The 24899-nt window shown below is 41.3% G+C and overlaps 1 protein-coding gene across 5 annotated transcripts in view; it reads left to right on the top strand.

The window, feature by feature from the left end:
- The first annotated feature begins 3682 nt into the window (after nucleotides 1-3682).
- Nucleotides 3683-24899, top strand: part of Fam20b (FAM20B glycosaminoglycan xylosylkinase) — a 42979-nt gene continuing 21762 nt past the window's right edge. Inside the window, exons 1-4 of one of the 5 annotated variants that reach the window (XM_070034373.1) lie at nucleotides 13488-13566; nucleotides 15831-15943; nucleotides 16720-17220; nucleotides 24698-24784. In XM_070034373.1, coding sequence (XP_069890474.1) covers nucleotides 16844-17220; nucleotides 24698-24784 — 464 coding nt within the window. In that variant the 5' untranslated portion in view covers nucleotides 13488-13566; nucleotides 15831-15943; nucleotides 16720-16843. The other 4 variants (XM_070034376.1, XM_070034372.1, XM_070034374.1 and 1 more) reach the window with 4 other exon arrangements.

Here is a 24899-nt window from a genome sequence, read left to right as displayed (position 1 = left end):
CCTAGCCTCTTGGAACAGTTCATGAGCTTTCCTAAGGTTCCCTTGAACTTGCTTGAGGTAGAATTCACTTGTTTCTGGGGATCTATCACTGTGAAGCTGAAGAAACTCTGCATGCTGCCTTAATGTATGCAGCCATCTCGAGAACCGTGTTCTCCTTAGACCCCAGGGCTGCTTGTCACAGTGGCAGAAGCTTAAAAATTCTGGAACTTCAAAATGGTGTTCAGAAATCTTACAATGATGAAGAGAACAAGCAATTGGCCTCCCGGGCTCTTCCGCCGCCTCTCCTCAAACTTTTCTTTGAAATGTGGCATGTCTACCACAGTCATGTATCATGCTGACCCTGCAGAAGAGACAGATTCAACACTACCCTGTCCTTGGCCCTGAAGGCATGGGAATGGCATCAGGCAGAGATACATGAACCATACCAGCAGAGAGGTATGAATGAAGTGCTGATTTTCAGACTGGAAAGGCCATGAAAGGCTTCATGAATGACTGGGACTGAGAGATGTTTCACCTTCCTGTAAGTCGGAGTGAGGCAGGAATTCCAGAGGAAGGAGCAGTGTGATTGTATCCATGGGAGCAAGGACAGAGCAAAACAAGCCCTAAAGGGAACAAGACAAGAAAATCACAGAAAATGGGCCTGGAGAGATCCACAGTGATGATAAATACAAATACCAGTTAGAGTTCTCATTGAATTCTGAAGGCCCTGGACAAGGCCCCGGTAGAGTTCCACACTCTAGCTAATTATCTCAATGCCTCTGCTATCGATATTCACTGACCTTGGCTAGAAGAGGATTGCCTAATTCTTGTGGTGGTTTCAACTCAACGCTGCAACACAGCAGTGTGGAGAAGGCACTCTATGGAATAAAGTCACATTTTGTGTCTTTAAGAGACAATGGAAAAAGAGCAAAGCGATGAGACAGACACTTAGAACCACAGTGCACCATATGGGTGGTGATACCAGTGTCACAAGAGTCTTGACAAAAGGTTCTGATCCTCCTAGAGGGAGCCTACAAGCTTCTCAAGGATGGTGACCAGGCCTTCTTCATCTCTGCATGGCCTGGCTCTTACTGCCAAACATATGGTAGACATTCATTAGGTGAATGGTGCACAAATGAATGAAGAGCTCATGTGTTTACATGAGCTCTTCTGCCATTCATCCTCTGCCCAGGATGTCTGTTACAAGTTCACCCAGAACTGCTTAACTTTGGTTCATATTGTTCCGCTCTTCTCCCACCCATGTTTTGCTTACCTCAGTCCTACCATCCTGAGATCAGCAGCTCTCACTGTCTTCCTGGCTCTGATTCTGTCCGTGATGACAGAGTCTGTGCTGCATATTTTGAGTGTCTGCTATTCCTTGCAGCTGCTTCCTATGTACTAGTCCGGCAAACTCCCTCCCTAAATCAGGGCAAAAGCTGACATCCCAGGGTGTTATGCATAGAGCTAGTGCTGTGTACAGTCACAAAGAGCCTGGATAATGTAATCTAGTGAGTGACAATTATGCTGTCTGAAAAACATAGTCATAGAAGTCCAAACCCAGAGCTCTCTATCTCTGAGAACAGAAGAAAAGTATATAGCCTGTCCTACCACATATGAGATGGATGGATGTGAAATTAACCCCCCTGAACTGGGTTGCCAGGTGTCCTCCTCCTCTGAAAAATCCTTAAATACAGAGCTGGCCATCTGTCCAGGAGCTGACGAGCTGCAGGCTGCAAGATGAGCAGTGGCAGTACAGCTTCTGCCCTTGCTGTCCTTGTCAGAGTTATAGAATGCTTTGTGGGGAAAGGTGTCTTAGAGGAACTGTTGCTTTCCCTGCTGCTTTGTGATCTCCAGATGTAGCAAATAAAGTTGAGGGAGATTCTCTGACTGCTGATAGACAATTATTCCTTTATAAAGAAATAAGGTAGATTCTTGGGCTGGGAAAGTGGAAACTTTACTTGCCTTGCATGCATGAGGTCCTGGGTTCGATTCCTCAGCACCATATAAACAGGAAAAGCCAGAAGTGGCACTGTGGCTCAAGTGGTAGAGCTGAAGAGCTCAGGGACAGTGCCCAGGCCCAGAGTTCAAGCCCCACAACCGACAAGAGAAAAAAAAAAGTGGTAGAGCTCTAGCCTTGAGAGAAAAAGCTTAGGACAACACCCAAGTTCTGAGTTTAAGCCCCATGACCAACAAAAAACAAACAAAAACAAACTTAGATATAGCTAAGAAATAAGGTAGATTCTCATTACCATACAGTTCATTTTCCTGAGAATTATGTATTATTCCATGGTCACACAGTGACCCTCAAATCTTTTCAACTACATGGAGTAAAAGGCTGATACAGCACCTTCTGCATTAGACTATATTACCCTTACAATGATTAATGCTTCCTGCAGTGATTAATACTGCTGCCCTAACTAGATTGTGTGAGGTGGGTGTCAAGCCCAATTATATCTCTAGGATCTCCTGATAGAAGTGCTCAATACACACATGAATAACAACTAACTTCACATAATAATTTGCAAGTATTTTCCTCATACATTTCTTAATTTAATTCTCATAATGCCCTTTGAAGTAGGTACTAACATTAACTCCCATGAGGCACCAGTAGCTCATGCCTGCAATCCTAGCTAGGAAGGAAGCTGGGGCAGGAGAGCCTGTGAGACTCTTATCTCCAGTTAATCATAGAAAAAGCTGGAAGTGGATCTGTGGGCTCAAGTGGTAGAGTGCTAGCCTTAAGCAAAAAGAAGTTATAGGGACGTGGCCCAGGCCCTGAGTTCAAGCCCCAGGACCAGCACCAAAAGATAAAATAAAGTAACCCAAACTCCCACTTTCCAGATAAGGAACCTTAGCTCAGAGACATTAAGTGGTATACCCAAGATCAAACAGCTAGTAAGGGAGAAATCTTTCCTGTGTGCTTTGAGCTATATGGCCTTGGGGGTTGGAGAAGGAATATCTACCCAGTCTTTGCATGCCTGAGAGAAGTACCAGCTCGGTCCCCACCCTCCACACTAACGTTATCACCTGATAATATTAAGTAGAAATGGATGAATGAATGCAGATAGTGGCTCTGCGTAGAGTCAGTAGAGAGCAAACAACTCAAAGGAAAGAGACTATTTCAGGTCTTTCATCCGGTTGCAAGGCACTGGAGACTACTAGTCTTCAGGGAGCTGACAGTCCATTTCAAGGGACAAATGTAAAGCAACTAGTATTACAGTTCGTGTCGTGATTTTGTTACACGACACTGAAGATGTAGCAGGAGCTCTACTCTGGCCCAAGAGCGCTTTGCGCTCAGGGTAGGAAGGTTGGCCGCTTGTAGTCTGGGGAAGATACATTTCATTAGGCAGAACCTCCCAAAAGAAGTCAAGGCAAATTGACAGGGTAGAGCAGGACAGAGACTGCACACAAACAAAACTTCACAAAGGGGACTGCGAGCGTCCAGTCCCGCTGTCTGGGTGCCTACCTGCCAAAGGAAATCAGGAATGGGACAGAACAGCAAGAAGGAGCAAGAGCCCAGTTCACCTATAAGCGGAGGAGGGGGAGAGGTGTGGCCCGCGCCGACCGCGGCGAAAGGGTTAGTTAAGGGGGCGGTCCAGAGCGGGTCCCGTCGGCCCCGCCCACCGGAGGGAGGGGGCGGAGCCTCGCCCAGTGCGCCCTACGATTGGTCGCAGGAAAGGCGTTACGCTAGGACCGTACCAACGGTCGGGGGCGGCGGAAGCGGAGGGTGGGTGTGGGACCGCCGGCGCTGCGTGGGGAGAGGTGGCCGGGGAATGGCAGGGTCGGGGGTGGGCGGGAGCCGCAGCGGCGGCGGCGGCGGCTGGGGGCGGTGAGAGCAGCGGGGGCCTGCCCCTCCCCGGAGGCGGCGGGGGCGGCCGCGGCCGCGCCGTACCGCTCCGTGCGGGCGGCCATGGAGCGCGCTTAGGGCCCGACAGGTGAGCGGCGTGGGGCGGGGAAGGGCGCGCGACCCCGCTTCGGGCTCGACGGGCGGGAAAGTGCGGGCGGGGCGAGGTGCGTGGTGCGCGGCGGCCGCCGCGGGGCGGGGCCCCTCCCCGAGGGGCCGGGCGCCCGGAGCCGGCCGGGCCGGGGCACCGCGGCTGCCCGGAGGGAGAGTGGCCGGCCCTGCGGGCGGTCCTCGCTGGAGGGACGCGGCCTCGCCGCGTAGGTGCGGGCCTTACCTGAGGACGGGCGCGGCGCGGGCGTGCGGTCCCCCGGGGCAGCCGGCCGCCGTGCCGCCCTCGGGTCCTGCCTAGTGCCGGCGGCGGCCCGGGAGGAGCGCGCGCTCGTGGGGTCCCCGCGGGCCCGCCCCGTGGCCGAGTGACCTGCAGGCCCGAGGCCAGGGGAAGGGGGCTTCGGGGCCCCCGCGGGCTCCTCGGGGGCCGGCCCCGCGCTCGCGGTGGGGCGCAACTTAAGGAAACCATATGGTAGTCCAGAGTGGGTTGCGTTGGGGATCGCATTTCCGGGTGTGATGGCCCTCGGTGAAGCGAACCCAGCCGCCGCCGTTCATGATACGTGTGAGCCGTTGTCAAGCCGTGTCCTTGATTCATTTTAGTCAGGTTCCTGCTACCTACCAGCCAGGCTCCCGAGGAGAGGAGAGAGAAGTGGAGGGGACCGAGCGTGGGGGGTCATCACACAGTTAGGCATTTCATAGGACTTACCCATCCTTGGGATGAGTAAACGACTTCATCATCTGGGAACAGGAGAGATGCTTAATATTGCCACATGTAGGACCAGGTAAGGGACATCTTCACGCAGCCAGCTTACCTCTAGAGGTTTATTTCTCACTTTGGAAAGAAGACAGATAAGTTCTTTGAGCTATTAAAAGATAAGACTTCATAAAATAATCTGTAAGCAGGTACAGTTAAGATGGATACTTATTAAGAATGCCTATTGTTCTTGTAAATTCACGCTTGGATTTCACAGGGTTTTTTGGTTTGTTTTTTAAATCTCTAGTGACTTTAGTGTGTTTCAGTGTTACTAAGATTTCCTTGAGTTTATACAGAACCTTTGCGCTAAACTGAGAGTACTTCCACCTGTATTATTTATCATCCAGACAAGTCCTTGAAAAACTGAGGTTCATTGGCTGAAGATGCTGTTGTGTAGACTCAGAATCAGTCTATGGTAGACTTTAAATTATTGTATTAAATTAATAACAGGTAAAATTAGTGAAGATGTTGGACTTTGGGTTCTCAGGCCATCCAGTGGAATCAGGCAACAAGATGCCCTGCCTTCCACCTTTGACATGACTAGTGAAAGGGCAAGTAGTCCAGAGTCCCAGCCTCACTTATAATAAAGTACAGTGATAAGATTGGATGGAGGTAAAGGATGTTTAGGAAATAGAATTCTGGCGGCTCAGGAGTCTGAGATCTAAGGATCCTGGCTAAATGCCAGCCCCGGCAGAAAAGTCTACAATTAGCCATAAGAAAGCCAAAGTGGAGCTGTGGTTCAAGTGGTAAAGCACTAGTCTTGAGTAAAAAAGCTAAGGGACATTATCAAAAAGGGGGGTGGGATTTGAGCTTTCACAGCTTTCTTATGAATATGTGAGGTCAGTTTGTTTCTTTACATCTGGTAAGAAACGCTGCATTTTGTTGCAAGAATGAAACCTTAAAAACACATACCTGTGTATTTTGGATTAGGAAACAAACGTCACTATTTCATCATTAATTTTCATAATCCTTTATGTCATTGAATTTATGCTGATAAGTCATGGCCTTTAGTTTTCATGTATAGATTCTAACTCTTACAGCTTTAAAGCTTCTGTTTTTTATTGCTTCTGAACTTTGAATTCCTAGACAAAATGTTATTTCCTTTCAGGACAGAGATCACCTTTCTATACTGTGTGTTAATATCACTTCAGTGGTCTGATACTTCAGCTCTTAAACTGATAACCCAAATAGCTACTACAGTGGTTGGTTGTCTCTTGGTAGTAAGCTGCAATTTTGTAATAGAAGCAGCTGTTTATATGCTTGCCATTGCAAACAATAAAAAGGAAGCAGTCTTCTAAACCTAGATAATCAGGTCACTCTGGGATTAAATTCCAGGTAATTTTGTGGTTTGGAGTAGGAAGCACAGTTACAATGAACTCCTACAGTTCGTTATAGTACTTAGGGTCTAATAGTGCCTAGTACATGGTATATGTGCAGTAGATATTTGTTGGTGGAATCCATAAATGAAAAAGAATAAGGAAAGCAAATATTCTAATGCTAATGCTAAATTATTTAGTTCCTCTTTTGATAAAAAGAGGCCAAGAAAATGTATTTCAGACTCCTGTTGTAAATATGCTGTTGAGGTGGGTTTGTGTAAAGGTTGCTATCTACTGGTGCTACTTTGAGATTCAGTACTATGATTGTATGGTAGTTTAGCCAAGTCAGGGTTAGCTGAACAACCTTCCTCCAGCCATTTTTCTGGCTAGGTTAACAGTTGGGTTGCAGTCAATGCTTTTGCTTTAATGGAACTTAGAGCTCTTGGTAATGATCATGTAGGTATCATTGACTTTAACCATCCTCTTATCCTTCCTGTTGAGAATGAGAAAGGGGAGTTATCCCTCCCTCAGGTGTTTTCTCCAGCAGCCACCTGTACACTTTTTCCTTTCCTTTAGCTGCCACTTTGTGACTTAAGAATTTATTATTGTGCTCAGGATTCAGGGGGAAAAAAGTCCTTGCTTGGCTACTTAAACCAGCTTTTTTTTTGAAACCAGCTTTTGGTCAACTTAAGATGCCAATGTAACGGCTAGAACTGCCTAAAGATAATATAATGCAAAGATCTTCTAATTTGGTGCTTCTTACCAAAAACAGAAGGAAGAAATGCCTGTCTTTGGATGTAAGAAATCTTAGGGGTGCATTTGTTTTCTCAGGGTGATATAAGAAGTAGCAATGGATGCAAGGCCTGTACTGCAGGGCAAGGTAACAAGCCCTTTAGAAGAGAGGATGCTACTTTGGGTACATGATATGAGGAGGTCAAAGAATATGAAATTATGAATGTGTAAAGGAGAAAGAACCATGTATAGGATGTAGAAGAAAGCTCATTATTCCATGCTTACAGTTGTTGACTTCTGCTCTGTATGTGCAGCCATGTTTCTTTTATCTTACGTTGAGAAATAAGTTATGTATAAAAAGTCTTATTTTAGCTATACTGTTTTGTAGAAAATTTCTTGCAATATGCCATATGTTATTTCTTTTTAACAATAGTTTACATTTTTGTTATCTCAAAATGACTCCTAAGGTCTCTTACTAATTCAGTAGGAGGCTTCAAGGTGATTGAAAAATGTAGTTTGTTTTCTCTCTCTGCTTTTCTGAGTTATTGGATCTGTTTTTTTTTATTTGTTTTTGGTTGGTCATAAGCTTGAACTCAGGGCCTGGGTGCTGTCCCTGAGCTGTTTTGCTCAAGGCTGGCACTCTACTTCCAGTTTTCTGGTGGTTAATTGTAGATCAGAGTCTCACAGCTTTTACTGCCAGGACTGATTTCAAACCTCATTCCTCAGATCTCAGCCTCCTGAGTATATAGGATTCCAGGTATTAACTACCAACACTCGGCTAGATATTTTGTTCATAGTCAGCTTGCCTCCTCTTTCAGGGGTAGGGAAGATGTGTACCTTCTGGCCTTTTATGGCATAGAAACCCAGATGATTCCTTTCCTGAAAGTGAGTGTAAAATAGAGAAATAGGCTAAGTGAGATTCTGTAAACACTCCTTCCAGAATTAGTATATGAACCTTGTAACTATTGTTTGGTTTCCAAAGGATTATTTTATTCATTTCTTGTTTCTTATCCTTGGCTTAAATTGTGAACTTGCACCCTTACAGATACATTCAAGTAGTAATTCTGATTCCTGTTTCAGAAACCATTGTCAGTAATACTTGAAGATCTGGTTTCAGCCCTGCCTTGTACTATTCTTGGGCAACATCATATTGGATTCTCTCCATTCTTCTGTTAGTATTTCCAGATTATCTTACTCACAATCCCAGCCAGCATCAGGAACCAAATTAGCAACATCAATAGACTAGAAAGGCAAAAGTAAGGTGTATAGAAGCAACCGCTTCAGCAATTTAAAATTGAATGTATAAAGTTGGTAAATGTATTAGACACCTCTGTGTTTTTTGCTGTTCTGTATCTTTGAGTTGTATATTTCAGGACTTACTTCCCCATGTATAAAAAAGAGGCTGTCTGAGCTGGGAAGGTGGCTCAGTGGTAGAGTGCCTGCCTTGCATGCATGAGGCCCTGGGTTCAATTCCTCAGCACCACATAAGCAGAAAAAAAAAGCCGGAAGTGGCGCTGTGGCTCAAGTGGTAGAACGCTAGCCTTGAGCTGAAGAGCTGAGGGACAGCACCCAGGCCCAGAGTTCAGGCCCCATGACCGGAACCCCCCCCCCCAAAAAAAAAAGAGGCTGTCTTTAAACTGAAGAATTGCTAGTTCAGAAGAAATAATCATAAAGTTTTTCTCGTTTGTTACTTCTGTTATTCAAGAAACAGAGTACCTCTCATATGCCCTGCACTGTGTTCCTTTTGGAAGTACAAAGTGAGTAAAGCATATCCCTTGTCTCAAGGAACTCACAGTATAGAAGAGCCATATAGGATGTGGGGGGGGGGAGAGGAAGGGGGGATAGTAGGGGGGAAGGAGAGAGAAGAGGGGGGAGGGGATCATATAAACAAAGTGATGCCTGGAACCACACAGCTATCCTTTTAGCATAGACCTGTTTGAGGTTCTATTATTTCTGAAGATCATTTTATATGGTCTGTCAACTCGGCATGACCCTTAGAACATAAGGTTAAAGATTGAGGTGCTATATAACTGAGCTTGGTGATACACCTGTAGTCAGGCAGAAAGATTGCTTCAGCCCAGATTCAAGGTTAGCCTGGACAACAAAGAAAGAACCTTATCTTAATATTTTTTAGGTACTGTTGTCACACAAAGCTCATATATCTTTTGAAGAACTGCAGTGAATTGAACATTTAAGATGGAAAACATATAAAAAGCTGGAGGAAAACATTTAACATTTCATATTCGCATAATATGGCACGAATTAACTTCCTATGATAAGAACTATATGTACTGACAGTTGAGTGCCAAAATACCTACCATGTAGGAAGGGAGCTGCAGTATACCTGGCTCATTTAAAGCAGAACGCAAAGTCTTATTTCTTCTGAGTATCTACATCACTGAACACTACCCATCTTGGGTTTTAGAACAGAGTTTGCTAGCAGTATCTGCTATTTATTTTTCTCTTCAGTTTTCAAGGAAGATAATTAGAAGATTGTCCTGAATTAATGTTTAAATGGAACATGTTGCAGGGATTTTTAAAAATTCTTTCAAAGAAGGAACAGTATTAGTTGCCTAGTCCATTTTTATTCTTATACCCAGGAGGAAAGACTGCCTTAATATTTCATTAATGCCTGGTGATTGTTTTTAGTTGATTTCCTTCACGGGGAACTATTGGAGATTTTTATATAAAAGATTCTCACTTTATAGAAACACTATGAATAATTTTTTTTTTTTTTGGTCGGTCATGGGGCTTGAACTCTGGGCCTGAGCGCTGTCCCTGCGCTCTTCAGTTCAAGGCGAGCACTCTATCACTTGGGCCACAGCGCCACTTCCGGTTTCCTGGTGGTTTATTGGAGATAGGAGTCTCATGGTCTCTCCTGCCTGGGCTGGCTTTGAACCGTGATCCTCAGATCTCAGCCTCCTGAGTAGCTAGGATTACAGGCGTGAGCCAGCGGCGCCCAGCTTGAATAAATTTTTTAGTGGTAATAAAAACGAAAGTCTAGCACTGAGACTAAGTAGGACTAAATGGAATTTTATTTTTCATATCTATAGCTTTAAGGTACTTTCAAGGCTTATTTTGAGAGCTTTACTATATATAAACTTGTCATTTTTAAAACAAAACTAGTGTGAAAAGCATTTTATTTAGCTGTGTGTGTGTGTGCACGCGCGTGTGCATGTGTGTGTGAAGCAGATTAACTTCATGCTTCCTGTCTGTCTCAAGTACAGCGGGTATGGTAGAATTGAACTTTATAGAGAAGAGAAACAGGTTAAATTGACTATATACACTCCCAATATTCTGCCTCAAATTGTACTCTTCTTGAAGATAATTATTTATTTAAAAATCTCATCTCAAATTTGGGGAAGGATTTGGTTCAGGGCTGTAAGACTGCTAGCTACTACTCCACTACTAGTAATGGAGTTATGCAATTGAGAATACAAAGTTATGGGATGTTGACTCCAGTGAGAGTTATTTTCTTTGTCATTCTCTTAGCAAGTCATCTTTGGGTTTTTGACGTAGTAGTAATAGGTAACAAGCAATCCTATAGGTCTTCTAGGCATTAATTTTAGCACAATATTCATGGTAATCTTACTCATATTTAATTTTTAATAATCATATTACGTTGAAGTGATCTTGTTTTTTCATATGTGGAAATTGAGGATGTCTCATTTCCTAGTTCCACATAATATAGTAAAACAAGTGTTTAGGCCCAGGATTCTCTTAACCCTTGTTACAGAGAGCTTATATTTGTAGTCAGAAGAAGTAAGAAGCTGTTTGTTAAGTGGAGAATTAACAGAGAAAGGAAAAATGCCAATAGAAGCCTATTTATCATACTTGATATTAGTTTTAAATTTTAGTTAAAATTGGCATTTATAGACAAAAATGAGACTGTTGCTTGGCAAGCAGCAAGTGTGGGCTAATTTTCTAGGGAACTTGGCATTTAGTCAGGTAATAAACAGTTGATGCCATTTGGTATTAGAGGTTTTGACTTTCTGAAAGGAAGTATACAATGCTAAGTAAAAAGATTTCTGAATTCTTTTGAATTTAATTCTAAATACTGCCATTAATTAAAAGGAGAGACTGCTTTTATTTCTAAGGGACAAAGGGTATAAATTCCTAACAGTTAAATAATAATATGCTACACTTTAGTTATTACTACCAGTTAAAAAGACAAAGAGTATAGATCAGGTTTAATTCAGGATGAAAGTGTGTATCATTCCATCTCTTCCACTCCCCCCCCCAAAATGAAAAGAAATGTTGTCATTTTTGATATTGTTTATGCTTTGCCTAAAGTATAAAGGTTAGGCATTATAAACTGGATATACATAGTTGTGTGAGTAGGTGAGGATAGCTTTGATTGCTCTGCATAAGTTTTAGTAGTGTTCTAAAATATGTAAATTGATATGTAAAATATCTCCTCAAAACTTAGCATTGGAATTTGGACACTGGTGTCTCATGCCTGTTAATCCTAGCTATTTAGGAGGCTGAGATCTGAGGATCACAGTTCAAAGCCAGCCGGGGCAGGAAAGATACCTCCTTTAACCACTAGAAAACTAGAAAGGGAGCTGTGGCTCAAAGTGGTAGACAACACTAGCCTTGAGCAAAAGAGCTCAGAGACAATGCCCAGTCCCTGAGTTCAAGCCCCAAGACCAACCAAAAAAAATTTAGCATTGGAGACTTGGTCCCCAGAACAGAGGGTTTTTTGAGAAAGGACTAGATCATGACTAGATCATGATTGTCATACCCCAAAAAAATCCAGTTGAAAATCTGTTTCTTCTTGTTTCTCTTAGGAGACTCTTTAATTTATGTGTCTTCCTAAATGTTAATAATGGCAGAAAATAATGAAAATTATATATGACTGTAAACTCCTCCATAGAAAAAACATTTACAAACAGGACCTAACAGTTTATTGATTAAGTCTTTTTTGTTGTTGTTGTTGGTCCTAGAGCTTGAACTCTGGGACTATATGCTGTCCCTAAGCTCTTCAGCTCAAGAAACTTGAGCTACAGTGCCACTTCCAGTTTTCTCGTGGTTAATTGGAGAGGAGTCTCACGGACTTTCCTTCCAGGGCCAGCTTTGCCCTGTGATCCCCAGATCTCAGCCTCCTGAGTAGCTAGGATTACAGTCATGAGCCACCGCGCCCTGCTGATTCAGTCTTTATGCTAAGTGATTAATGTTTACTCCCTGGCAGAATTGTTTCAGTCATGTGATTCATTTCACTATGTTTGCCTCATCGATATATTTAGTGTCCTCAAAAGAGTTGATAATGATCAAAAGAATGGATAATATTGTACAAGTATGCCCAAAATATAATTACTTAAGACAATCATTTGTTTTTTCTTATAATTGAGTCCAGGTCACCTGGACTCAAGTGGTTGGTTTTTGCCCACATGGTGTGGTCAGGGAACTCAGCTCATATTTGAATGTCCTTAATAGTTGCCCTTCTCTGCCTGGTACTTCAGCTAAGGTGGCCATGATAGTGAAGTGCTAGCCAGGCCTCTCTCTGAAGGTCACTCATTTAGTGACCCCCCCCTCATTTAGTGTAGCCCCCTAAGCCTAGTGGCTAGATAACAAAAGATTGAAAATGGAAGCTGCCAAAAGATCAAAAATGGAGGGAAAAAAGACTTCATCTTTTGATGAAAGGAATTATTGATATTTATCTTTGTAGATAATCAAAGGTCTTAAAATCTTACCTTCCCCTTTTGCACTTGCCAAGTCTTCAGTTTTGCTGAAACCAACAATTAATAAAGAAATGGGGGAAAAAGGGCTCTTGTAGCTCCTACTGAGGAGAGAAGTCAGAGAGGTTGCATGATACTAATTACAATCTCCACCCTTGCCACAAAACCCTTTTGTCTTATGCATGAGATGTTTGTAACTGAGCATATATTTGCCTTGTGGCACTCTACAATCACAAGACTTGTTACACTCCATTTATGTGGGAAGATTCTGATTTAACCACTAAATTGGAAACAAAAAGTGAAACATTTGTTTACTTTCATGGTAAGTTTTACTTTTCATCCTTGTAAATACAAGTTGGGATTTCTCTCTGTAACCTCAGAATTACTAGTGTGAAGTTGTCCATCAGAAGAAGGTTCAAAGGACTTAGTTATTAATGACACTTAGTGTCTCATTATTGACTTATAAGGACCTCACATAAAGTAGTCAGTGTTAGTGCCAGTTATTCTCATTAGCTGCAGCATATGTAAATTTTATCAGATGATTTACAGCCTTTTCACTAACATTTTTTTTTGTATATGTTCTTCTAGTATCAGCCAGCTTCTTAAAGAGGACTTTTTACCAATATCTCTTTTTTTTTCTGTGTAATCTATATATATACCCAGAAAGTATATATAAGTATATCCAGTTATCACAGACATGGAGTGATGGTACTGTAAAGGTGATGCTCATGGTGATAGTAGTGGTTGTGAGTGATTTGAAGTAAAGGAAATAAGCCTATTGAGCAAGCCCCTCACAGCAGTGGAGCTGAGAGTGAAACCAAGGTTCGGTAGGAAAATTCTTTATAAAAGTCTGCTTTCTAAAACTCTAGTCTGGGAGGTTATACCAGCGTTTAGCATGAAAACTATTTATAAATGTACCATTTGCGCTTTATGGTTAACATTTTTTGAGTTATGTTGTTACCTTGAGTCCACTTGTTCTTTGTGGTAGGCTCTGTTTCACATAATAGAAACATTAAAAATAAATGACCGTAATATAACTGGACAATGTTGCTCTGTGTGAAGCATTTACAGGAGGAGCTGAGGGCATGAAATACAGCAGACACACTTCTTGGGGATACTCCTTGGGGACGTTTTCACAAATAATTTGGAGCGTACCTGGTAATCTTGCTTTTATTTCCTTAGTATTTGAAATGAGGAATGTTAAAAATCTGATTTGCAGAATATATAGTATGTTGCTTGTCCGAAATAAGAAGTGATGTTTAAAATGGGCTGGAAACCCTGTCTTGGGTATCCTTTTTCAAACATAAGGAAGTCAAGGATCACTAAGGAGCCAAGATCCTGAAAGAAAAATTAAGAGTTATATCCAAGAAGGTATTATTATACACGGCAGAATGTAGCTAAGAATTGGTTGAAAGGAGTGAAAAGTTACCATAGAATGTGAGAAGGGAACAGAAACAGTTGTGGAGATGAATCTTGAAGGAAGAATTAGGGTTTAAATAAGAGAGGACAGGACAAAAGGGTAAGAAAATGGGATTTTAAGGGTGTTAATGAGGACTGGCAGGGACAAAACCTGGGCATATTGAGTTGATGCATTTGGTTATAACAGGGAATAGGGGCAATTAAAGCAATACCAAGCTGTTAATGCTTTGCTAAGGAACTTTTAGAATCCTTAGGTGTTTGAGGGACTAGAAAAACTATTTTGACTGTGTTAACTAGGCTGGGTTGAGTAATGAGGCCTAGAAGTCTGGTGCCAAAGAATGCAAAGTTAACTTGAGGGCTTTAAAAATGGCAGGAAGTGGGAAAGACAATGCCAAGTTACAATTTTACTTTTTCTACCTGGCTGTGGTACCTCATCAGTGACTATCATGAAAATTCAGCCTTTTTAACCTGTCCTCATTATGAAACTTCAGAGGTAAATAGTGAAATAATGTAACAGTTGAAATATTCCTTAATATAAATTTCTCTTCTAGCTGAGTGGGTGAATTATTTGCAGCCTGAATTGGTAAGTATGTTCTGAGGCCTTTTCAAAAGGTAATGAGATTTCAAAACTTAAAAACACTCAAAACTTGAGTTTTGGATCATTTTGTCTTCTCTTAATTTTGGCGGTGCTAACTTCTTATTGCATTGGTGATGGGGAAAAGACACCCCTCTCAAAAAACAACAACAACAAAACAGCGAGAGTGTAGCTAAATCATAGAGCACATGTGTAGCATGCACAAGGCTCAGGATCCCATCCCCAGCAGCATAAACAACCAAAGAAAGCAAAACAAAGCCCTAACCTGTATACTGTATGTTTGGGAGTAAGGTATGTATATAACACGAGGGCAGATTTTCTTTTTTGTACATGTAATATGCAACATCATTAGAAGATTATGCAGTGATCAGAAGATGTTTTGTAGAAAGGGAAAGCCAGTTTAGCTGGGCCCTTTGTGCCAGCTCCATACTGCATGTACCTGTGGGTATCCGCATGTAGAGGTGCTGAGGAGGCTTGATTATGCAGTTGGATTTCCATGTTACCTTTTATCACTGAAGCCTGAACTGTGTTCTGTTAAATAATTGAAAACAGTTGTATAGGTTAGGTTGCGTTAGAACTTACATACTACTGTGTTCCACACCAAATTTGATACTGTCACAATCACATTTTAGATGCACTTAACTTGCCTTTGTTTCAACTAATAGTATTATGTATTTCCTGAAAGACGATAAGGAAATAAAATAGGTAGCTGGGGATAATTAGAATCTGAATTTGGCTCTCACTTTTGGCTTCTTTCATGAAAACTAACAGGAAAGGAGGGGATGGCTAATCACTACAAATAAACTTTATATCAGCTGGCTCAAAGCACTCTCCCTTATAACAAACACATTGTTGCTCCTCAGCTGTTTCCAGCTGTTATTAAGGGAGCAATCTCAAGTTTAGATGGCAGTGTCTGGGCCCCATTCAGTGGCTCTACCTTTTGTATTGGTTTTATTTCCTCAATTAATGGCTTGAGTTGTTAAAATGAATTGGAGAGCAAAAAAAAAAAAAATGGTTATCTTCTTGTCATCTTTTTCTGTGACAATGCTGTGCTGCCTCTAGGCTTATAGTATGTATAGCAAGCCTGTGTTTTTAAATGGGCCTGTGGAGTGAGTAGAAAGCAGCCACCTCTCAGCATGTAAATGAGACTGAATTGTATGTTCTTGACACTTGTAAACATTTACATTTGGAATCTTCTAGCTTAAAAATTGCTTAGTGTGGTCAGTCCACACTTTTAAGTACTTCTTTAGGTCTATGGCACGAATGTCTTTGTTATGTGCCCAACCATTCTAGACTTAGTAGTGTTGCTGTAGAAGCAGATTTTGTTAGTTTTCTTACTACATTCTACCAATAGCCAGATGAAATAGGGAGGTGTTCTTATTCAGATTTGATGATCCTTATTTTACAGGGATTTTAATTTTGAAAAATAACTTGTGAAGGACTGTTTGAGTAGAGATACACGACTAAATAAATATTGTGCTTAAATCCATCGACCACATCTGACCTGCCCCAGATTGTTGAGTAAGTGGATTTGGAGAAAGAGTTATTACTTAACCACTGCACACTGGGGTTTTTTGTTTTGTTTTACTTTTGTTTCTACCAGTTCTAGGGCTTGAACTCAGGGCCTGAGCTTTTATGCTTAAGGTTACCACTCTTCCAGTTGAGCCACAGCTCTACTTCTGGCTTTTTTGTGGTTATTTGGACATAAGTCTCGTGGACTTTCCTGCCTGGGCTGGACTTTCCTGCCTGGGCTGGCTTTAAATCCTGATCCTCAGATCTTGGCCTTCTGAGTAGGTAGGATTACAGCTACAAGTTACTTATGCTTGGCTCTTTTTTGTTCTTTAGTTTTGGAGTGTGTGTGTGTGTTCCTATCTTACAAGGTGTTATAAAACTTATATTTGGAGATGAATTGGAAAATACAGGTATTTGGGGATATTCCAAAGTCCATTGTGGATTTTAAGAGGTAAAAGTGAAAATTACAGAAGTATGCATTGTTGAGTGGATTTGCTGTTGTGGGTTTTCCCTCATTTTGGTAATTATTAGATAACTATTAGGCATATATGAAATTATTCCTACATGGCTCCACCTTCAAATTAAAGTAGGAATATTTGCTTTAATATTTTCAATGTATTCAGTCTTACTTAGGTCCTTCCCAGAATAATTTATTTTAAATTATTGGATCTTCTTAAATTCAAGACTAGTAAGGCTAAAAGGCTAAGTGACAAAGGCTTACAAAATGTTTAGGAATGGAAGGACAGAATTTCTGATCAAATTTTGCTTTGTACTTGGGCTTACAGGAATTGTGGAGGCGCTTCAGTGAAAAAAATGTGCAATTATGGAATCGCCTTGCTAACCATCACCACCTGCTCTCCTTGATAAGCCAGCAAGACAGTGAGTCAGGGAGAAGGAAAAAAGGCCAACATGAAGCTAAAGCAGCGAGTCGTGCTGTTAGCAATACTTCTTGTCATCTTTATCTTCACCAAAGTTTTCCTGATTGACAACTTAGATACATCAGCTGCCAACCGGGAGGACCAGAGGGCTTTTCACAGAATGATGACTGGTTTGCGGGTAGAGCTGGTGCCCAAGCTGGACCACACTTTACAGTCTCCATGGGAAATAGCAGCGCAGTGGGTGGTGCCCCGGGAAGTGTACCCTGAAGAGACACCAGAACTGGGGGCAATCATGCATGCCATGGCCACCAAGAAAATCATTAAAGCTGATGTGGGTTATAAAGGGACACAGTTAAAAGCTTTACTGATACTTGAAGGAGGACAGAAAGTTGTCTTCAAACCTAAGCGGTAAGTCTTCATCCTAAAAGCTATTGTGCTAGTTGGTTGACGCATTTTACTTGGGATCTAAATAGAGGCCTTCTCCTTTTCTTGGTAGTCTTTGCAGAAAAATAGAAGAGAAAGATTGCAATGTCTTTGAGGTATTTTCTAATTCTAAAAGTTTTGTGAGTCTTTGAGTAGGCTCCTTTGAGACCAAACTTTTTGACAACTTGAGCTATCCTTGATTTCTCAAAAATCAAGTATGTACTATGTGTCAGGTGTTAAAAACACAAAATGAAGCTGGATGCTGGTGGATCACACCTGTAGTCTTAGCTACTCAGGAGGCTTTGATCTGAGAAGTGCTGTTCAAAGTCTGCCTGGGAAAGAAAGCCCATGAGACTCATCTCCAGTTAACCACCTAAAAAACAGAACTGGAGCTGTGGCTAAAAGTGGTAGAGCACTACTAGCCTTGAGCAAAAAAGCTTAGGGACAGTGCTGAGGCCCTAAGTTCAAGCTCCACAACTGACCAAAAAAAGAAAAAAAAGCCAGCCCGGGTAGACAGACCATCACTGTGGCATCATGTAGTTTTCCTGCCCCCCCCCCCCCCGCCCCCCAATCCTCTGTGCTCTACAGACTCATGCTTTCCTCTGATCTTTCTGCTATTTTCATAGTTTTGCTTTTGCCCAGCTGTCATGTAGTTGAACTCACAGTATAGAGCTTTTCATACTGGCTTCTCTCACTTAGGAGTACATATTTAAGGTTCTTAAATATTGTTATGTGGTTTAAGCAAATAGTATATATATATTTTTTTATCATGGAATAATATTTTATTGTATGAATGTTCCGCAGTTTAAATTTCTATTTACCTACCAAAGAGCATCTTGTTTGCTTCTGTATTTTGGCAGTTGTGAATTAAGTTGGTCTAAACATTTATGTGCAAGCTTTTGTGTGGACCATAAGTTTTGAACTCATTTAGATAAATAACAGGAAACACCATTGCTTGATCATTTGGTTAAGAGTATGCAATTTTGTTTTGTTTATAACTGCCAAACTGTCTTCCAAAATGGTTGTAACATTTTGCCTTTCCACCAGCAAGGAACAAGAGTTCCTTTTACACATTATTCTCACCAGGATTTAGTGTTGTCAGTGTTTTGGAGCCATTTTAATAGTTACGTAGTGGTATCTCATTGTTTCTTTACCACTATTTATAAGCAAAGAACTAGGCCATTCCAGTACCTCAGTAATTAAGTGGTTTGTTATACTGTTAGCTATCCCTTTGGACCTCTCCCTTTAGAGAGGTACAAAGGTAATTTGTGGTTTAATTCTTTCATACATATATATGTGTATATATATATATATTATATATATATATATATACACACACACACATAATTTTTAAGTTTTCTGTGAGTAAAATGTAACACAGTATAACATCATACTTTGTGAAGAGTTAGCTACTGGCAGTTTGTATTTGTATACTGTAAAAGTTTGTGTACTAAACTTTTTTTTCATTCCTCAGTGGAACTTTTTGTTGTTGTTGTTGATTGTGGGGCTAGAACTTGGGGCCTAGGCTATTTGCTCACGACTAGTGCTCTACCACTTTGAGCCACAGCTCTACTTCCAGTTTTTTTGTTTTTTATTTTAATTTTTATTTTTATTGTGAAAATACTGTACAGAGGAATTACAATTACATGGGCAAGATAATGAGTACATTTCTTATCAAGCATTGTAGCCTCCTCCTTTGTTTCCCTTTCCCATCCCTTCCCATCCTCACCCCCCTCTGCCCCCCCACCCAATCTTCCCCCCCCCACCAAAGTTGTAAAGTTTGTTTTTCCACATAACGACTTGTACATCTCATTGTTGCAATGGATCCACCTGTACCCCTATTTAAATGATTTGTTTTTTTCCCTTCCCCTCCACAAATTATACCAACCTCAAATACAGTGAAAGCAAGGGTTATACCATGGGGGAGGGACATACAAAGCAACAAAGAAATAATCTCATAAATGTGTTAGAAACAATCACCTGAAAGAAAAAAAAACATTTGAATACATATCTTAGGGTTCATTTCCCTAACATCAACTTATCTGACCTTTTCTGCTTGACTCAGACATATACTAGTTATTGCAAATAAGGGAAACCATGGGACCTAAGTTTCTTTGGGCCTGGCTTACTTCACTTAATATAATTTTTTCCAAGTCTTTCCATTTTCCTAACAAATGGGGCAATGTCATTCTTTCTGATGGAGGCATAGAATTCTGTTGTGTATATATCACATTTTATTCATCTACTGAGGGGCATCTGGGTTGGTTCCATATCTTAGCTATGGTAAATAATGCTGCAATAAACATAGTCGTGCTGGTAGCTTTAGTGTGGCCTTGTTTGTGATCATTTGGGTAAATGCCCAAAAGTGGGATTGCTGCGTCATAGGGGAGCTCTATGTGGAGTTTTTTGAGGAACCTCCATCCTGCTTTCCAAAGTGGTTGAACAAGTTTACACTCCCACCAACAATGCAGTAGGGTTCCCTTCTGGCCACATCCCCTCCAGCTATTGTTATTAGAGTTCTTGATTATCTACTTCCAGTTTTTAAATGGTTAATTGTAGATAAGAGTCTGGGGGGGGGGGGACTTTTCTGCCCAAGCAGCTTCAAGCCACTGTCCTCAGAGCTCAGCCTCCTGAGTAACTAGATTACAGGCCTCTAGCGCTTGGCTCAGTGAACTTTTGACAGAATAATACCTTCATATTTCTTGTTGCAGTAGAGGAACGATACAAAATTAAATTTCCTTTATTAACAACTATTAAAAGATAGGTAGAGAATGAATATATTTAGGATCTCAAAAAAGATCAATGTTTGCCTGGAACTAGGAAGTCTGAGGTACGGAAGACAGGGTAATTAGGCAAGTTAATAAAATACAATAGAGGCTGATGGCATACCCTTCTGTAGAAGTGAATGTTGCCTAGTTGAGAACCAGGAATTGTGTATGCCTAAAATCCCAAAATTTGGGAGGCTGGGACAGGAGAAGCAAGAGTGTTAGGCCGGCATAGGCTACTTGGGAGAAGTTGTTGTAATAAATAAATAAATACAGACAGACCTTTAGGAAGTAGAAAATTCATTGAACCAAAGCATGGTGGTTCACATCTGTAATTCCAACCATTATAAAGGCTAAAATAGGGAGAAGGTGAGTTTGAGAGCAGCCTAGGTGACAAACTGAGTACCACCCTCGCCTGTCCAGAGAAAAAAAGAAGGGAGGGAGGGAAAGAAAAGAAAAGAAAAGGTCTGATTTCCTAATAGTGTAGTGAATATACACCTTTTTCCAGGCTTTACACGAAGTATTTTTGAGTCTGTTAATATGTTTAACCTTAGAGGCAATTCATTTCTTTTCTAGAATAAGAAACTGAGGCTTAAGTAAGTTAACTTAACTTGAAAGGGTCACAACATAATAATTGGTGGAGTTTGAGTTTGAACTCAAGTCTATCAGTTTTAAACAGTTTACACACACACATCTCTCTGCCTTTCTGTATTTGCTTGTTATACACTTGATGATGTGGAGCACCTATCATCAAAAACTGCTGATTTAGTTTGAAGTATGATTCTTGTAGCCTGAAAGATTAGCAGCATAAGCAAAGGTGGGGGGGGAAAGAAAAAAATAAAATTTATATAGAAAGAAATGAAATATGAGCATTTTGTGTTTAAATAAGAGGGGTTCCTCTTCACATGCACTCTTTCTACACTAGAGATAGTTTCGATGTATTAGAAAAATAGATATGTCTGATCAGGTGCTTTGTAGACAGACCTGATGTGTGAGAGGGGACTAGAGACCACACTGGTTGAGTAGGGGAGGTAGCAACAAATAAGTGTAGAAACCGTAGTTACTTCTTGTTCACCTCATACCTCTTTCTACCTCTGCTTTTTTTTTTTTTTTTTTTTGTCAGTCCTGGGGCTTGAACTCTAGGCTTGGATGCTGTCCCTGCACTCTTCAGCTCAAGGCTAGCACTCTACCACTTAAGCCAAAGCACCACCTTGATACTTTGATCTCAGCCTCCTGAGTAGCTAGGATTACAGGTGTGAGTCACCAGCGCTCAGGTTACTTCTGTACTCTTTACGTTCTCTTCCAGATCATCCAAAAAAAACCATTTCCACTCTTCTCTGAAAATGCTCATAATAGCCAGGTGTTTCTATTATCCGCTAGGCAAAACCTACCCTCCACAGCCTATAGTGATCAAGAACCTTACAGTCTGGCCCTCCTCTCTGCAGGGTCTCAACTTTCCTCTCTCATCTCCTAAATAACCTATGCCTTCATACTCCCAGGCAGCCTCCCTGGCCATCAGCAAGATGTATGAGCCGCTGCAGAAGGTGGTACCTTCCTTAGTCATTTTACTTGCTACCCTGTGTTGGTTTATACTGGGCTCTGTCCCAGGCTAGGAAGATAGGTGTAGGTTTAAGTACTCGTGTAGAAATTGGCTGCAGTCCCTGAACACCCAACAAAATGCTATTCTGACCCTCTCAGGCCTCACAGCTATTCAGTCTTGCAGTAAGTGCAAGTTAATGTCCTCGGTCAGACTCTGATGTCCTTCACAAGAATGATAGGAATGATTTATTGGCTGTTACTGTATAACTTTTGCTGCTCTGTCAGTGACGTAAGATGGATCACTCTCTGCTGAAAGGAGAATACAAATCCTCACTGCCAAGTCAAGACATGTATCTTTCTTTAATAGCCTCTGTAGTTTCACATCTGGAACTGGGTTGTCCACATCCTCCTCAGAGATAGAAGGTGTGTATAGGTAGATGACATGTTTAGGAACATAGACACACTATTATTTACACATTTTCCCTCAACCTTGTCAAAATGATTTTTTTTAATATGACTGTCCATTCAGGCAGTAAATTGATTTTATATGGGCAAAATTAAGTTACCGTGGGAAGAAAATGTAAAGCAGGGGCCTAGGACTGGGTAGAAATAAAAGGGATGATCTCAGGACATGCTAAAATGAACCTTAGAGACCAGATAGATGGTCTAACTATTCATTTTACAGGAAAAGAAAATGAGATCCAGAATTATATCCTTTCATATCTCACATAGACAAAACGAGCTAAAGATTCACATCTCATGACTGAGATGTAATTCTTTGGATTCTTCTTCCCTTCCTCCTTGCTAGTCTGCCTCCCAAAATTCCTGGGTTCCTCTACGTATTTATATTTCACTCTGAGAAGCCTTTACATGTATGGCAAAGCGCTGTGATATTTCACTGTACAGAATGTATTGTGCATTATCTCTTACCTTTCTGTGACACTACTGAAGTTCTGAAAAAATATTTCCCAGCTGGGTGACAGCCTACACCTATAGGAAAGAGAAAAGTGCTTGTTATAGCATCAGCTTTTGCTGTAGTGGTATTTCAAAACTGCTTTTAGAGGCAACTTATTGGCCATGCTGAGAAAAAACTAGTGCCCAGTAGATGGTAACACTTTACTGTCTTATAACATGAATTGCTTCATCACTTTGCCTTGAAGATAAGAGACTTGACTTCCTATTCTAAGGTAATTTAAGTTGAAGGTCACCTTTTATAGTAACATTTTTTACTTCCCCTTAGGTATTTCTTTCGCTCGTGGCTGGGGGGGGGGGGAGGGTATTTTTCTGCTCAAGGCTGGCATTCTGTTGCTTAAGCTACACCTCCACTTCTGGCTTTTTTGATGGTTAATTGAAGATAAGAGTCCCTTGAATTTCTCTGCCAAACTGGATTTGAACCGCAATCCTTAGATCTCAGCTTCCTGAATAGCTAGGATTACAGGCGTGAGCCACCAGTGCCCATCTCTCCATAGCTATTTCAGCATTGGGATTTCTACTGTTCTTAGTGGAACTGCTGGTCTTCAATCTCAGCTTATTTCTACTTCATAGTTCATAGTTCCCTTGTAAAGCCTAGTAGGTTTCCTTTGATTCAGGAATGAAAATAAACATTAAAGGTCATAGGTAAATAATTTCTTCCCAATAAAAAGGCTTAAATATACCGGGCACTGGTGGCTCATGCCTGTAATCCTAGCCACTCAGGAGGCTGAGATAGGAGGATTGCGGTTCAAAGCCAGCTCAGGCAGGAAAGTCTTTGAAACTCTCATCTCTGATAAACCACCAGAAATGGCGCTATAGCTCAAGTGGTAGAGCATTCGCCTTGAGCTGAAGAGCTGAGGGACAGCGCTCAGGCCCAGAGTTCAAGCCTCATGACCTACCAAAAAAAAAAAAAGGCTTAAATATTTCCTTCTCCCTCCCCTCCCCTTTGCTAAGAAGCCCATGTTGACCTAGAACTCCCTATGTAGTCCAGGCTGACCTCAAGCTTGAAATCCTATGTCAGCCTCCTGAAGACTGGGATTATAAATATGTGCTACTGTGCCTGGTGAAATAGTATCTTTAAAGATGTTAGTAGAAGGAAAATATTCCTGTTTTCATTACCCTCTGGTTATGCATATGGTGTAAAATTACCAGAATGCATTTAAGGTGAAAGAGACCTTAGAATTTACTTCAAAGTTCAGTCTCTAGTCTTGTACATAGGGAATCTGATACCCAGAGAAGAGAACAGTTTTGTTTAAAGCTATCCCAACTATCACTTCGTATTCAGGGCTCCTTCTCCCATAAGAAGACTGATTATTTTAGCAGCTTTTTTCAGAAGCACCTTTGCCTTCTTATTAACAAAAACTGAGCTGGCTTTAAACCATGATCCTCTAGATCTCAGTCTCTTGAGTAGCTAGGATTCAGGTGTGAGCCACCAGTACCCAAGAAACTTAAACTTCTATTGTAAACCTTACCACATCTTCTATTGTAAACCTACCAAAACTATTTCAGTAAACAAAAGTTTTATTATTTCTTTAATTCTATCCAATAAACATTTTAGTAGACGTTTATTAAGTACCAGCACTATGCTGGCTATATGAAAATGATTCTTGCCTTCTAGAAAATTATGTGATTATACTTAAACTACATTGAAAATCCTTTGTGGGGGGAGGGTAAAAATAACTTCTTGCTCTGAGTACTGGTGGCTCACGCCTATAATCCTAGCTACTCAGGAGGCTGAGATCTGAAGATCACAGTTCAAAGCCAGCCCAGGCAGGAACGTCCATAAGACTCTTTATCTCCAGTTAACCCCAGAAAACTGGAAGTGGCTCTATGGCTCAAAGTGGTAGAGCACTAAGCCTTGAGTGGAAGAAAGCTCAGGGACAGCACATAGGCCCTGAGTTCAAGTCCCATGACTGACAAAAAAAAAAATCCCACAACGTCTTGCATGTTTTATTCATTGAGTAATTGCTGAGGCTGATAAAGAATTCTACTTTCTGTCTCTGCCTTATCTTCATGCCATCTACCAGCAATTTGTGGGTTACAAAATTGTTTTGGGATTGAGAAAAGAGGTGTGTATGGAGCAGAATCAGACTTGCTAAGGTGTGTGTTCTACCTTTCGTACTATGACCTTTCATACTAATGCTAATACTAATATCTACACCTGTGCTTCCCATTCTTTTTTGCAGGTATAGCCGAGACTATATAGTAGAAGGCGAGCCATATGCTGGTTATGATAGACACAATGCAGAGGTTGCAGCTTTTCATTTAGACAGGTATGTGTGATCCCAACAAATTATGTTCACTTTGTTTCCTTTCCTTTGTTTCCTTGAGCCTAGGCATTGGTGGCTCATGCCTGTAATCTAGCAACTCAGGCGGCTGAGCTTTGAG

This window comes from Dipodomys merriami, unplaced genomic scaffold, assembly GCF_024711535.1.
Source record: "Dipodomys merriami isolate MVZ:Mamm:240054 unplaced genomic scaffold, mDipMer1.0.p SCAF_24, whole genome shotgun sequence".
NCBI lineage: Eukaryota > Metazoa > Chordata > Mammalia > Rodentia > Heteromyidae > Dipodomys > Dipodomys merriami.
Note: the sequence above shows the minus strand (reverse complement) of the source record. Positions and strands in the feature narration are given on the sequence as shown.